Raw genomic sequence first — 16,060 nt, 5'->3', positions numbered from 1 at the left:
TTGAGGTGCTCGGACCCGGCTCGGCACGCCTGCAGCAGCCAGGGCAGGAGCCGGCCTCCCAGCTGCAGCAGTTCCTCAGTTCTCTGTTGCTGTAGTATGAAACACATGCTAGTGAGCTTCAGACAACGCCTGCCGGGGAGTTGGGATGGGGTATTTTGACAACCAAGTGCATTTCTTTGCTGATTTTGTACACCTGGTACTAGCAGTCTCAAAGGCAGCTTCAGCAGCTAGCGTTGGTCAGAGTGCTGCTCCGCTTGTCCTCAAAAATCACAGCGGAGCATTAAGACCTACTTTTCTCTGTTTTAATTAACTCGCTGCCCTCTCCCAAAATGGCGGCGGCTTCACCCCTCACTCGCTGCCCTCTCCCAAAATGGCGGCGGCTTCCCGCCCTCACTCGCTGCCCTCTCCCAAAATGGCGGCGGCCGGACGCGGCGCGCTCCCCCGCCCCGCCCTCAAGATGTCCGCGGCGGGCCCGGCCTGGGAGCGGCGTGGCGGCCGCGCCTGCGCCCTGAGCCGAGCGGTGCATGCCGGGCTCCCGCTCCCCGCCGTGACGCTGCATATAGCGAGGCCGGTGCTCGCCGCCGCCGCTACCGCGGGCCCCTCCGCCCCGTGAGGATGGTGGGCGTGAAGGTGATTGCGAACGACACCGAGTTCCAGCCGGAGCTCAGCGCTGCCGGTTCCCGCTTGGCCGTGGTCAAGTTCACCATGCGGGGGTGAGTGAGGGCGGGATGCGGGCTCGCGGTTCCCTTCACGGCGGGCAGGGGCGACGCGGGGAGCGCCCCGGGGCGGCGACCGCCGCCCCGGGGCGCTCCCCGCGTCGCCCCTGCCCCTAGGCCCTCACCGCGGCCTGAGGGAGAGCGGGAGCTAGGCCTCCCCGGCGCCGAGAGGAACCTCTTGAGGGAGGTTTTTGCTATTTTTATTTATTTTTGAGGCGAGGTTTTAAACTTAGAGAAGTGCAATTAGCTGCTGTCATTCTGCAGGCACTGAGGAGACCAGGCACTACGCTGGCTGAAAATCTGGCTGCAGGTCCGAAGGCTGCTGTTAATGTAGGCAGAGGCACTGTAACTGGTTACAGTTGTAGCTAAGTGAGATTTAACACAGTAAGAATTTTCTGGTTCCTGCTAGAAGTTTGATACGTTATTACTGTTAAATATTTCAAGTTGTATGTAGAGATCTTCCTGTAGATACTGTTTTTTCACAGGAGGTAACATGGAGGTAAGTAGTTTTCTCTGAAGAGTGTTTTTTGCTGTTTCAGGAAAAGCAGGCAACTCTTTGCCCTCCCTTTTGTCACTTTAGGTAGCAGGACTGTGGCTTGCGGTGAAGATGCTGGAGCTAAACACATTAGCTGGAAAATATGAAGTTAGTATAAATTAATAGGTGAAGTTAATCATGTGGCATTGAAAGTGTCTGAGGAAGTGGGAATTAACACTTCATGATGTGTTTCTAAATGTCATTCTTAATTGTATCACTAGGATTGCTCACCATCTGTCAGCCAGGTAGGAAGGTTATTTTTACGTGTACTGAGGATATCAGTAAGAACATGAATTTGCTAATTCTGTTTGGGGCAGACGTTTTCTTAAAAGAAGACGGAGTTGACTTAAACTACGTTTTGTTTTCACAGATGCGGCCCTTGTTTGAGGATAGCCCCAGCTTTCAATGCTCTGAGTAACAAATATCCCCAGGCAACTTTTTTGGAAGTAGATGTACATCAGTGCCAGGTTGGTATTCAAAACCATATTTTCAGTTGTAAGAGAAAGAGCAGGAAATGTAGCAAATGAGAAACTTGAAGAAAAACTACAAAGAGTAGTATCCTGTGGCTGTTGACACATTTGGTGAATCACAAATAGCCATGCTGTGAAATTCCCCAAAATTAGGATACGCACAAAGATGTGAACAACCAACACTTTTATTTTGAAAAGCATTTTTGCAGTTGCCACTGTGACATCCTTCATTTAAGCGGCGTGCAGACAGTTTAACAGTTCCTGCTGTGTGTACTGTTTAGATAACACTGTTAAACGTAGAAGTTAGCACCAAGAAGAATTAAAGAGAGTAAGTCTTTCCAAACAAATACTGGCATAATTATGGATTAAAATGAAAAATGTAATAAACTGATACGATTAGTGGGACTAGGCTCCTCTCAAGTACTACTCGACTGTTTTTAACAGACAACAGTGTTGCAGATGAGCTATTGATTGACTTAAGGGTTGTTAGCAAAAATTAACAATGGCACGTTGAAAGGAAATGTCTTGAATTATACAACAAATTATAATGGAGAGAGAGGAATATAAAAGTGGTAAGATTTGCAAAAGGCACTAAATTATGGAAAGCTTTGGAAAAACTACTGTGGGTGCATAGTGGATATGAATACAGGTAGAAGTCAAATGGAATTCACCTGGCTGCAGTTCCTGGGTGTGCATGAATGTAGCTTGAGGGGGAGAAGGAATGCATGTGCAAAGAAAGCTTGTGAAATAAGTGTTAAATTAAACCATCCTCCACTTTTGAGAGCGAGTGAGTAATATGATTTTTATGGTGTACCAACAAATTACTGACAGTGTGAAGTTCATTCAAAGAATGCCCAAATCTGTAAAGGTTTAGGAGGATCTGAAGAATTTAAGTGAATTTTAAATTGTTTGTCTGAGTTAAAGCTGTTTATAAAATAACAAATATTGTTGGCGATGTGTGAGGTGATGTAGCTTGATTAATATGTAGTGTGTGCATTCTTAGCTAGGTGAAACAAGCTAATGTTTCTGTCTGGTGTTGGTAATACTCTGTTAGGTAACACTTGTAACTAATTTATGTGTTCCAGGGAACAGCTGCTACCAATAATATATCAGCAACACCAACATTTCTGTTTTTCCGAAACAAAGTGCGAATTGACCAATATCAAGGAGCAGATGCTGTAGGTTTAGAAGAAAAAATTAAACAGCACCTGGAGAATGATCCTGGAAACAGTGAAGATACAGATATCCCAAAAGGATATGTATGCATCTCTTAAGATAATTTTTCCTAATGTTTGCATAACTTGAATGTTTTAAAAAAATCTGTGTCTTAATGTGTATCATTTTGCTTCTGTAGGGGTGCTGCATATCACTCTAGTAATCACTGATCAGGTGTTTGTAGATAAAGTAAACTGAGTAAATAACTTGTAACTTTTTAGTAATTTGTAAAAAAGAAAAGTGAACATTCCTAAATATATGTTCTCAAACTGAATGGCTTTTAAACCTTGCATCAAGATCTTGTAACTAAAGCTTGATTTTAGCTTTTTTTTGAAGAATTTAAAAATTAGTGTTCATGAACAGATTATTTCTTTTTTATCATTGTATGATTTGCCCGTGTCTTCTAAGTAAATTAAAACTCTGTAGGGATACTTGAATTTTTGCCCAACGTTTCAGGAAGGGAGCGATCTGCTTAGAAAAACCGGTGCTCTCAGGAAGTGACTTTCACCATGTTCTGTGTGTTTTCGTGTTACCTCGAGGCAGTTGTGTGTGCAAATCAGAAGCCTGTCTGACAGATGTACCAGCACACACGTGTAAATGTGAACTCGAATGTGACAGAACACTTTCCTAGAGCTGTCGTCCTAGGTGGTGTTCTCCAAGCAATCCTTGGTGTAATGTTACTCCTTAAATGAGATTGTTTATACTTGTGGTAGAACAACACAGTTCTGTGGTGTATTACATTTCACCTAAGCCCTACGTCACAGTTCAGTGCTTAGCTCGTTGCTGCAGTGTGCATGTTACTTGGCATTAGCAAATCTAGTACGTTAAACTCAGCTGGGATGAGTTTCTGTGGAACCCAAGATCATGTTGTTAAATGCAAAAGCAGGTTTTTTGGAGGTTACATATTTTAAATTCATAGCTAGTCATGTCCTATCAGGCAAATGTAAGTGGGGTGCAAATCCAGCTGAATATTTCTCATTTAAATAAACTGCAAGGGCACAGGTCACTTGGATTTCTAGCAGTGCAACTACTTGCTAACTGTTCCACAGCAAGTGTTACACTTCATATGTGAACGTTTACATTTATAGTTACTGTGAAATCCTCTGTGGAACTATGGGAATGTCAAAAGACAAAGGTTCAAGTTGCAAGAGCTAAGGGAAGCAGGCTGCAGGAACTGAGTTGTATTGTGCTCTGTCTCACAGCCTGGTTTTGGGTTCTGGTTGGACCATGAAGCTACAGCCTGAGCTGTAGTGTGCAGTAATTTTCAAGCTAGCATGTACTTTCTTTCAAGGGTGATATATTATTCTTTGGGACCTAATATATGCCTTTAAGAAGGGTTTTTTGGTTGTCATCCTAAAAGTTCCTTTAGCTTTTTATGTCTGGACTGTTCTATCACTGTACACTGATCTCGAATTTGTACTGTTATGGTGTGAGATGTTGATACTTGTCTTCAGGCCTTAAGATATGAAATACTTCGTTTTTATTATTGTGCTCCAGTTAGGACCTGGTTTACTTGAGTTGCAGGCAAAAAATTCTAGTTATCTGGAAATTGATAGAGATTATTCTGCCTCTGTGATGCTACCACCTCTGCTTTAATCTGAGAATGCATCTATGTTAAAGGTTTTAGCTGGATCCTTTACAAAAGAGCTGAGCAGTACAACAAACTAGTTCATGGTGAATACTGTAGCTTCTGGTTTCTGTTGTTCTGTGTTTTTACCAAAGTATACGGAGAAAGGAGTAGGAAAACGTTTCTTAAAGTTAACTTGTGTGCTGAAAAAGAAGTAAAATAAGAGTAGCTTTGCATATAAAGCCTGATAAGAGCTATAGTAGTGGCCTTTTAAGTTGTTCAGCAAATTAAAATTATTATATGCAAATTATTTTTGGGGAGACACATTTCTGTGTTTCTTTTTTTTTCTATCAAGTTGATCATAGCTCCAGTCTAATGTCCGTTTGTCTGGTTTGTGGTGTGACTTACAATGCTGTGTCTTGTTTGTCAAAAGTATGTCTGAAAATTCTCCTTGTGCCCAATTTTTTGTTCTCAGAATGGCAAATGTGTTCCAGGGGTGTGGGATTTTGAATGGAGGGGAAAAATGTTCAGTTATGAACAGGACACATCAGAGTACTATAGTATTTGTAGTTTTTGTAATGTTTTTTTGGTATAAACCCCTGAGATTTTCTGTGTGTCTTGTTATTTTAATCTACTGAATGAAGAATTTCATTCATTCTGGTGCTTACTAATCCCAGATGAGTTCATGGCGCACTTATCATGCACTCAGCAATGCTCTTTTCCTTTCAGATGGATTTAATGCCATTTATCAATAAAGCCGGCTGTGAATGTCTTAATGAGAGCGATGAGCATGGATTTGATAATTGTTTACGTAAAGACTCTACCTACTTGGAATCAGACTGTGATGAGCAGGTACAGTAGAGATTTTTAAGTGAGATGTTTTCAGTGATGGCCTGGTCCGCAAGAATTTTAAGAACATGTCTATTTTATGTTGTTATGGTAGTGTAAGAAAGAGTGGGATATGGCAGTAGGATGTAAATAAAATTAGCATACAAAGGTCCTCGTAGCATTTCCAGTTTCCCATCCCTTTGTGTGTGGAAGAAATTCCAAGTGGAGCAGCATCTGCTGATATTTTAAAGTGACAGACTAGTGCATGTGTGGAATGTAGTGAAGGTAAGTGCTTAATTTTATTTCAAAGCTCAGAATTATTTCTAGTTAATTATTGTGCTATGTTTGTTTTTAAGAGTGAAGAAAACAGTGTTTAATAGCAACTTTTTTCTCCACAGCTGCTTATTACTGTAGCTTTTAGTCAACCTGTCAAGCTTTATTCTATGAAACTTCAGGGGCCAGATAACGGTGAGTGAAGTGTATGTTTAAACATGTCTTTGAAACCAAAGCTTTGCCCATGTTTAGCTGTAATTTTCTAAAAATGACACTGTTGTCCCTGGAACCTTTTACAGCCTGAGAATCCCACAGCAGCTTGAGTAAATTTGTTGTAAATGAATTGCGTAACAAATATCTTATTCATTTTTCACTGACCTTGTGCATGGGTATTTGGTATGACACAAACAGAAGTATTTTCTATAGTTTGATATGCTGCAAAGAGAAACTTACATTTAATTCAACAATTAATGTGAGAGCTACTGAAAGGTTTACCTTGGTTTTCATGGCAACTCAGTTTACTTTATAAAATCACATAAAGTGTTCGGGTGTTGTATGACACAGCAAAACTATTACTTTTAGACTTTTTATTGGATTTTTTCTGTGGAATTCTGTCTGACATGTAGGCGAGTAGTGCAACTTTGGATGCCCTTCAATATCCAGGGTGGTGATGTAGGACTGGCAGATCAGATACTAGAGCTATAGAAGGTCATGCTTTCCTTGAGTGGTATCTAGAGGCTGTGATAAGAGAGAGCATCTCGAGCAGCATTTTGAAAATGTGTTTAAACGACAGAATACTGCTCCTATATTTTACCACAGGACAAGGTCCAAAGTACATAAAAATCTTTATCAACCTTCCTCGATCTATGGATTTTGAAGAAGCAGAAAGAAGTGAACCCACTCAAGCCCTGGAGCTGACACCAGATGATATTAAAGAAGATGGTATTATCCAGCTTCGCTACGTAAAGTTTCAGAATGTCAACAGTGTAACTGTAAGTAAAGTTCCTTTCTGAGGTCTGTGCAGGCTGAAACCTTCATGGGCTTTTAAAGCACTGGGCTTGTTTGTTGATTTTATTGCAAATGTTCTTGGTTTCTCTCTGCCAACTGCATGCTGTACGTTTATGCTAAAAGCATTTCAGGGGTTGAAGGTGAGACAAGGCCATGCACACGCGATGTCTCTTTTGACCTAGCATGAGGCAAAAGGTTCGCTTTCACCTCCTCATGAGCTAGTGTGCCGTTTAACACAACTTGCATTTTCACTAACATCCCCTCTTGAAAGGCATCTTGTCTTCATTTGAAGAGTTGAGGAGACAAGGAATCCAGTTTCTCAGCAATCTGATTGCAGAAGTGACAGATTTCTCTGAGTATCGAGTGAAGTACTTGCAGTGTCTTTAAACTCAGTACCTGCTCTCTGTGAGGGTTCTTAAATGTTGTAATCAAAGCACCTTTGTCTTTTAATGAGCTCTCTAATTCTCTTGCTGTAAGAGACTTTCCACGCCTTTGACTCTTAAATGCAGGTGCGGTTTTTCCTATTCCATTTTTAAAATACGGGTTCTAGTGCAATATGTGTGAGGACTAAGTGGATGCTGGAATTGCTTTATGCTTGGCATCATCCTCGTACTGCACAGCCCTGTTTCCTGCAGTATCGTGTTGAACTGCCTTTCCAATGTGACCCCTGAATGCTTTTCACAGCCTGAATTGTGTTTGCAAACGTATGGGCTTATAGTTGATTAAATTAAACTATATTTTAGTAGGCCAGCCACAGACATCACCAGCTTATCATGCGTAACAGGTAACTCCAAAACATTGACCCACCCTCGATCTTTTCATCGCACTTTCTTCTGTAAAAAGGCTTCTGGTAAATTTCTAAATTCCTAATGTTTCACTAGTAATTATTTTAAATGTAATGGGAGGTGAACCGAAATGACTCCTCCTCATGTCTGTTATTCCTATGGAGTTCCCTTTGCAACCAACTTTATCCTTCGCCAAGTGGAATGGAGATGGGTCACGTAGGCTTACATCCTACAAAGCTGTGCTGACAAGTACAAGTTATGTATTTGTTCTTTAATAAAATCCTGTGCCAGCTTTAGACAGGATGATGTGCAAACACCAGACAAGTGATAAGGTGATTAAATAGATGTTCTGCTTGTTTGCACTCTTGGCATGTGGGCACTGCAGTGGCACTCCCCTAGTTTCCTATCTAAACCTGGATTCTGCATTTAAGACCTCTTCAAAATGAGAGGGCCAGTCATCTTGTCCTCCACCTGGCTTTTCAGTGATGAGGTTCTACTCACTTATGTAGTCCTGTGGATAAAAATCTTCCATTTGGTTCCTAATGAACTGGAGGAGACACAGTTGTCATCAACACGAATTATACATGGCAGAAAAGCAGGAAAATCAGAAATACTTACTAAATATTTCCATGTCACTATTAGCAAATTGATACTTTGTATGTATCACTGTTAGGTTTGTTAGTTAATTTTTCTGCTTTTTTAAATTATTAATTCTATACCCTGTAGTTTCTAACCCATGTAATTAATCATATCACAGAATCAATCAGGTTGGAAGAGACCTCTGGGTCACATGGATAGTCTTAGGGGCTTCAGCAAGCATAGCTAAATTGATATTTAACTTAATTTCAAGTCAGATTCCAGTGAACAGTGAATTGTGGCTTCTTAGATCCTGTTTTTGCGTGCTAAGTATGGTCTCGGGTTGGAAGTGGAAGCTGGGAAGATCCAAGCTGTGTGGGATTTTTAACAAACTACCAGGAAAATAATAGCATTCTACGTAATCATTATTTAAAATAAGAGGACAGTAGCTTCTCTAAAGGTTAGAGGCCTTTATAATTGGAGAAAGTGTTAATTTGGTTAGTTCAAAAATCTTGAAAGATGTTTCTGTATGAATTCAGGGATGGACAGTTTACCTTAACTCTCGTGTTTGGGGTTTTTTCTTTAGTTGTTTGTCCAATCCAATCATGGTGATGAAGAGACGACAAGAATTACATACTTCACGTTTATTGGAACTCCAGTCCAAGCAACAAATATGAATGACTTCAAGCGAGTGAGTCCTCTTTCTTAAAAGCACTTTTGAATGTTTTAAACCTACTCAAAAATTGGTTGATGGAACAAATACTGGTTGTTACTACAATTCCACAACTCCAGGTAGTTTTGGCATCCAAAAGAAAATGTTCATCTTTATCTTACAGAGCTTTGGTCTTGCTTACAAGTTTTTGTTCATCAGTTGTGTAAAAATAACTACTAAGAATGTATATATGAAAACTTGAGGGACTGTCAAATTATATATGCTATAGACAACGTTTTTTTTCAACAGCTGTGAGATTTATGTCTTGATTTTGAAACGTGCTTTCTGATGGTGTTCAGGAAGTAGAGAAGCAGTTGTATATATAAATTAGACTCCTCGTGATTGACTTTATTGCTGCTTTGAAGGATTTTATTCACTGGGCAACATTAAGCTTGAGATCTGAAAAATATTTGGTCACAAGATGTCTGTTACATTGAGCATATCTGCTTTTTAAAGAGGAAATGAAGAAGCAAACTGGTTACAGTCTGGCTTAGACACACTAGTGCTGAACAATAAGGCACTCCACGTTCTTAATTTTTTTTTTGAGAATGTGAAATGGGTTTGAAAGGATTGAAACTTTAAAGCTACTTACAACTTTTTCAAACTGTAATGTCTTTTTAAAATAAACTGCTTTAAAACTTAGCCTTTGTAAAAGGGCAAATGCTGCTGTAACACCTGCCTCCAAACTACCATGTGGGTGACCAATAACGCTGAAAGCACCACAGAATTTATTATACAAATAACCTATAACTTCAGAAGGTTAAACACACTAATACTCACCAACGTGTCACATACTTGGAATTTTTAACGTCAAAACTTGATCTTAACTTCTACCTGTAAAACTTAATATCTTTGCAGTTAATAATGAAGTTAATAAATAGAAGTTTAACAGGTTTTGCTGCCTTTCAATGAAACGAAATAATTGAAATAGTTGTTCTAATGTACTAAAATTAACTGGATATCAATTTTAGACTTTCCTAATTATCCTAAAACTGGGAATAATGTTAATTGATTTACAGTCTGCTTGTTTTATATGGCTTTTTTTGTCAGTACTTATGGTATTAGGGCATCCCTGCAATGAGTTGTGCAATTACTACTTTACCATCGTTAATCTCTGGTACTTTCTGGTATTATTGTGAGGGGGATGGCACTCTGACTCAGTATCTTTGGGTATTTCAGCTGTCTAATGTAGTTAGAGGGGCTTTACAGATCTCTCAGTTCTAGATGCAGTGTGGATGCTTAGAAGCTGCTGTGTGGCCTGGTAAATATGCCAGTTAACAATCTTGGTTTCCTTAAAGTTAGCAGGTGAATGTCTTGGCACCATGAAGGAGTGTCTTGTGACACCCATTTAAATGGAAGGGGAGAGGCCACAGACCTACAAGACCATGTGCACACCAAACTGGTGTGTAGCATTATACTGCTAACGTCAGGAGGTCAAGGAACTGCCCAGAAGTGCCTTAGAGAGAGGAGCAGGCGTTACTGGGTTATGAAGTGGCTAATCCTGCCTCAATTCAGATACTCAACGACGCTATATATGTCCTATTCCTATTTTGCTTCCTAAACATGTAGTTTTAATATTAGGCTGTTAAAATATTTCATCAGAACAAATGGGATGTGTAGTCTGGCAGAGCTGCAGTGCTGCTCTTAGGAATTTTAACTTTTGTTTCCTCTCTTCCAGTGATCCTGTCAGCTATGAAACCTTAATATAGCGTTGGGCATTAATTATATTTAGGTTTGTAGATTAACTGGGAAACCTTATTTTTCTTTTCATCTCCCACATTACTCCTCACTGCTTTCATCTGTCTCACTCCCTCATCTCAGTCTGTCTCTACTGTTCATATTCCTCTTCTAATTATTATCAAAATAGTATTGCAGTATGATTAACAAGAAGGGGGAATGCTTTTTTTCCTTGAGTTTTTGAGGAGTGTTTGTAAGAATCTGTTAAATATCATATTTGAAGGGCTTGAATTAAGAAGTGGACATGAATGTGATTCCAGTCATGTTTCTGTGATTGATCACATCGCTGCTCAGTTGATTGTATGCATGTTCAAAGTGAAAAAAAAACCCCAAATATTGGTTTGAATGACTTCTGCTAAGGATCAGGCTAATGTGTTTTGCTTCCCAGTTGGGGTGGGATCTGAACGCATGCTTATTTACAGCAGCTTCCTGCTCAGCAGTTGGTTATTAAGGTGCATAACTGCAGCTCCCGTGTCCTTCAGACAGTCAAGGAAAACTATTTGCTTGTGTAGTGCTCTGCTAACACCAACAGGGCTGGTCACTTCTTGGTCAAGGAGTCAGTTCATGTGTTTAATGTAAATGAGGCAGTGTTTCCATTAATTATGCTATCAGACACAAAGCTAAAATGCATCTGCTCTGAAAAATAACAGAAGTACTAAGCAGGTGTAAAGTTAATCTTCGTTAGGGAAGTCTTTGGAGTGATAGAAAAGGGGGACAGGCAAGGTCTGACTTAAGGTGTAACTGGTCATGCAAACTACTGTAGTAGACTGCATTTGAGCTGTAGTAGATTGCCTTTGAATTTGCTTCTGATGCTCAAAGATGCTCAGTTGAACTACTTTGTTGGGCAGACAGCTAGAAGTATAGATTAAAGGTGCAAGGTTTTTTACTACTGATTGATAGTATTAGGTAGGTTAGAGTGAATCTTGTGGTGAACTTGTGTTTGGAAGAACATGCAACTGATATTAATGAATAGAACATCCTGCTGCTCAGTCTTGAGGTTGGGGCATAGATGAGTATCGACAGGTTGTAGGGTTTTTTTTTTGGTCCCCTCTTGAATGAAGTCTTTCTACTCAACTGCTTGTTTGCACTACGTGCTGCTGCTTTTTTTTCTTGTAACATTTTGTTTTCCAGCTTAACTCCCCATTTCTAAAGAACTAAAAAGGCAGCAGAAATTAAAAAGTAACAGTAAGATTGAAGTGGCCTTGCACTACTCCCTTGCTTCCTCTGCTCATCCAGCATCTCTTTCACCCTTTCCACAATCTCAGCACTGACGCAAGAGCCGCCTTCTCTGCACCTTCTCCCATCAGGAGCAGCCTTCTCTACCTTCTGACCCATCAACTCATCTTTCCCCTCCACTCCCTACTCCAAATCTTACCTTAAACACTTTTCTTTACCTCTCAGTCTTCCCAAATTTCTGTCCCACTGGTATCCTGACCTTGACATTTCCAAGGCATACCATACAGTACTCTTCCAAATTATTTTCTGTAACTCATTTTTCAGCCTGTATTGAACTTTGTGAAGCTGTTGGAGATGCAGCCTGTGCAATGCTCTACCAAGACTTGACTTTTTTTAATCTCAGTGGAGCTTAGTGTCCTCCTTTGTTGTGACCCTTCAGTAAGGAGTGGGCAGGCCAGCATGGGCTGCAAAGCACTACGCTTTATTGTCCCTCTAGTGGCACTGGGCACCTGCTCAGGGAAGACACAGTGAGGAGTTGGGGAGTGTTTGTACATATGTGGCCTGAGTAGGGATCTCTGACAGCATCTAACTGATTTTACTTGCTCGACCTCTTTGTACATGTGGCAGTTTTTTCTATAGAAGGAAGGAAAATGGATCTACTTCTGAGAAAAAATAATGACAATTGTTTAGTTTAAGTTTAAATGGCCCGTTTGCTTTTGGGAAGGTGGAGTGGGATGGTCCGAAAAGGGGTTTCTTTGAGCTGTGATGACAAAATATCCGTATCAGTGTGATTGATTTTCACAGATAATACACATGGGCGAGTTGTCCATTTCTGCCTCAGACTGGTATAGCAATGTTTTTCATTGATGTTCCACACTTGCTAACATCTAATCTTTAATCTTTTAATTCTGATTTTTTTTTTTTTTCTTAATCTGTGTGTGAACACAGTTTGGTGCTTTGGAAACACGGAAAGAATAAATATTGCTTCTTGACAAGTTTAACTATTTTTTTTTAACTTGATTAATTGGATCTTAATGCAATTGATTGGGCTTCTGATTTTTTTCTTCTTTCCTCATGTTGTCAGATTGGAATTTTCCTGCCCTTAAGTGTTAGGTTGAATTTACAGCTTGGTAAATGCTCCTGGTCCAGGGTTCCTTGGAGGTGAAAATGGTCGTGAAAAGTACTTTTCATCAGTAGATCTCAGCTACCTTGTGACCGTGATAGCTCAGTTAACTGAGAGCAGCTGGACAGTGAAAAATTTTCCCTCTTGAAGTTTGACAAGAAATAAAAAAGGGGAAGGATCAGGAAAATGCTTCCAGTGGGTCCATGAGACTTCCACAGTTCAAGGCTGTGGGTGTTTTGGGTTTTGTTTTGTTTTTCCCCTAGTTCTTTATTTCACTGAGTGTATGAATCTGGTATATTGTCACTGAACTGCAGAGACAGTGAATACTGAACACATTTGCTCTAGGAGTCAATTGGTTAGAACACAAGAAAGGTTTTACTCCGTTTTCAGCATTATTACGAGCAGTAATGGGAGATTCTGTGCTCCGTTAGTGTCATCTTCAAATGTTCATGTGAATTCTGACTAGGCCTTGTCAGAGCCACAGTGCTGCTCTCTGGTTAGATGGAAATGAATGGGGAAGCAGTGCCTTGCCCACGGTCCCTCCTGCAATTTGAAGTCTTAAACTTTAAGGCTTATTTTCTTTTTATTTTGGTTTGCCTTATAAATGGGTATTTTTTCCAAGGGTCTGCAAAAGCACTAGAATTATGTCTGAATCTTTTCAGAAAGGCGACTAGAACGGCATCGCTTTCTGCTCTCAGGATTTTGTGCTCAATTATCTTAACGAAGGGCACTGGATACCCTTCTGCAGTGAACCACGCTAACTCTAAGCCTGCGTAGCAGTATGTAAGTCAGGCTTGCTGCTGGCTGGCAAATCGACTCAGAGTCTGGTGCCGGCGGTGATCTTTTCAGAACAGGGAAGCGCTAAGCTGGCTGATTCCAGGTGGAGTTTGCAGAATTGGAGATTGGAAGGAGACTTGGTAAGGAATAATGTTTTTACAAGGAATAACTGAAAATCAGGTGGCTTCCCCATTTCTTTGTAGGTTTGCACTGCAGTAGAAGGGATAGCAAGGATGCCAAGGGAGAGGAACAAACTCATATTTGAGCACCCAGTGGTTCTCTTCCCACTATAGTATTTTTATATAGTGTATTGAGGTTGAATGCTTGGTGTATAACATGTATTTTTAAGTGTGGTGTGTTCTGTTGCAGTTACTGCCTTCTAACCCTTCTCAAAAGGAGACTGATGCTTTGCTGTCTGTATTAGTACTAAAGATAAGGTTTGTGTGTCTTGCATCCCTCTTAACCGTTCAGAGGGAATCACAGCTTCTGCAAGTGCATTAGCATGCTTAAATGCATCAACTGAGTTGAAAATTCAGTTGCACTTGTTTATTTTGAGACTGACTTTAAAAAATACTTGGCAGGACTTCTTTGGTTAAACGTTATTTCTGTTTTTTCTCTTATCAGGTAGTTGGCAAAAAAGGAGAGAGCCACTAGGACGCAAAAGACACTGGAAGGCCTTATCGCAATCAGAGAGATCTCCACTTTTATCTACAACTCCTGGATAATTGCTTGACCGTAACCAGAGACTGTCAATCTCTTTCATTTAATGCCATTACCAATAAATCACTGCTTTTGTTGAGATGGAGTTTCCCTAGTGCGTTTCTGTTGTAATCCTCGTACATGTATTTGTAAATAAAATTCATTACTTTTGCCAAGTTTAACTTTGTTGTTCTTGTAACTGTGGCTCTTCCTTTGTTCTCTTTAAACTTCAGAGCTCGACTGGCTTATCTTTAGAGACAGAAGACATAATGTAGCTTGCATTTGTTCTGAGAGTTTAAAATGTCAAACGTAAGTGAAATGTAGATGTCCTTCGGAGGCCACCTAGAAGTAAAATCCGTGTTATGAGGCTGAGGGAACTTAGGATCGTTGTTGCCACAAAATATTGATACTTCTCAGGCAGGAGTAACTTCACCTGCTTGGGAAATGTCCATTGCCCTCCCCAGCTCAAAAAGCACAGGAGGAGGCAGCGTGGTTTAAGGTCCCACTCCACTGAGGTGCAGGTTTGTCACGAGCAGCGTGCTGATGGCAAGCTCTTGGGTGCTGAGGATTCCTGAGTCTTCTGGCTGGTGTTTGTGTTTTTAATGCTATTAGAAAATCTTGTTTCCCAGGCAGGCTCTAGCAAGCTGTGTGGTTATGGGGATTTAGATGTTTGTGCACCCCACTTGAGCAGAATTTCTTTATTTCTTTTATTGGGTGTTTTTCCCCTCTCTGGATCTTGATAAGGAAATATTTATTGCAAATATTAATTTTACATCTTAATTGGAATTCTTGTACTACTGTGGTAGATTTTCTTGGAAGTGTGCCCAAAGTAATTTTAATAACTGGGGCATTGATCAGCACCATATACATATAATAGTGTATAAACTCCCAGTAAAACTTGCTAAGTGTTTTAATTGGCATAATTAATTTCTTTGTAAAGTTAAATTTGTTGCATTTCTAATTACCATAAATCCCACGAAGGCTTAAATCCTGTCCTAATTGGCAGTCCTTCCTTGAACACAGTAGGGTGGTTCTCTTCTGGCGTGGCAGATTGGTGTGTTAATACTGAGGTAACTTTCTGTTGGCGTAGATATTTTCTCCAGACAAAACTGGGCATTGCCTAGGAAAACATTCTTGTGGAGAGGCACTATTTTGTTTTCCAGTGTATCCCTGCACACTCCAGTTGTACCATCTACCTGGATTATACTCAGTGGCGTGTGATGATGACTTGATTTCCTTCATCCTTCCTCAATGTTTTGCTTCCGTGGGGGTGTGAGGCATGTAACACTGTATATAGAATAGAAATAGTTTTTAAATATGAGGGCAATATGAATAACTTTATAATTTTGTACGCTAATTACCTTTTGGGTTATTGTTAACTGCCTCATCCAAAGTATTGCTTACCTCATAATATTTATACCTGAGAGGTTTGATAACCTGGTGATTCTCACCTTTGTAAAAGATTACTCCAACTGCTGTTATGAGACTCTCCTGTGACTTCCTTGGTTGCATGGTGAGTACCTTCTGTAATGAGACTATGCACGTAGATCAAAATAAATATTTGGAGGGAAGTGTCACATGTTTCACTTGATGGAAAATGGGGTAGAATTATGCACGAGGAGCTAAAAGTCACGAAACTGAAGTTAGGATGCAATACTGTCTGTGGAGTGGCATTACCCTTCCGTGGTGTCCCCAGGTGCCCATGGATCTTGCAGGAGGAGTGTTTGTGGTGCAGCTGCTTGGCCTGTGGTCTTTGAGTTCTGCTTTTCATGGGAAAAGTCACGCTGAGAACTTCACTGTGGTGAGTGACGTTTGTTGCTAGTCCAAGCTACAGCTGACTGACACTGTCCTTAGGTTAAATCA

The 16,060-nt window shown here is 40.4% G+C and overlaps 1 protein-coding gene across 5 annotated transcripts; it reads left to right on the top strand.

The window, feature by feature from the left end:
* The first annotated feature begins 474 nt into the window (after positions 1 to 474).
* TXNL1 (thioredoxin like 1) lies at positions 475 to 14,379 on the top strand. Of its 5 annotated transcripts, XM_068424467.1 has the most exons (10): positions 1,340 to 1,359; positions 1,473 to 1,496; positions 1,622 to 1,718; positions 2,807 to 2,980; positions 5,233 to 5,355; positions 5,730 to 5,799; positions 6,424 to 6,596; positions 8,560 to 8,664; positions 12,403 to 12,443; positions 14,123 to 14,379. In XM_068424467.1, the coding sequence occupies exons 1-10, from the start codon at positions 1,355 to 1,357 to the stop codon at positions 14,124 to 14,126; spliced, it is 816 nt and encodes a 271-aa protein (XP_068280568.1). In that variant the 5' UTR covers positions 1,340 to 1,354; the 3' UTR covers positions 14,127 to 14,379. The 5 variants fall into 5 exon arrangements, 4 of the variants coding, with proteins under 4 accessions (XP_068280569.1, XP_068280565.1, XP_068280566.1 ...); XR_011050235.1 differs by lacking the exons at positions 1,340 to 1,359; positions 1,473 to 1,496; positions 12,403 to 12,443 and adding exons at positions 513 to 713; positions 10,364 to 10,417; XM_068424464.1 differs by lacking the exons at positions 1,340 to 1,359; positions 1,473 to 1,496 and adding an exon at positions 513 to 713.
* Positions 14,380 to 16,060: the final 1,681 nt, after the last annotated feature.

Source organism: Nyctibius grandis (assembly GCF_013368605.1).
Source record: "Nyctibius grandis isolate bNycGra1 chromosome W unlocalized genomic scaffold, bNycGra1.pri SUPER_W_unloc_2, whole genome shotgun sequence".
In the NCBI taxonomy this organism is placed as follows: domain Eukaryota; kingdom Metazoa; phylum Chordata; class Aves; order Nyctibiiformes; family Nyctibiidae; genus Nyctibius; species Nyctibius grandis.
Note: the sequence above shows the minus strand (reverse complement) of the source record. Positions and strands in the feature narration are given on the sequence as shown.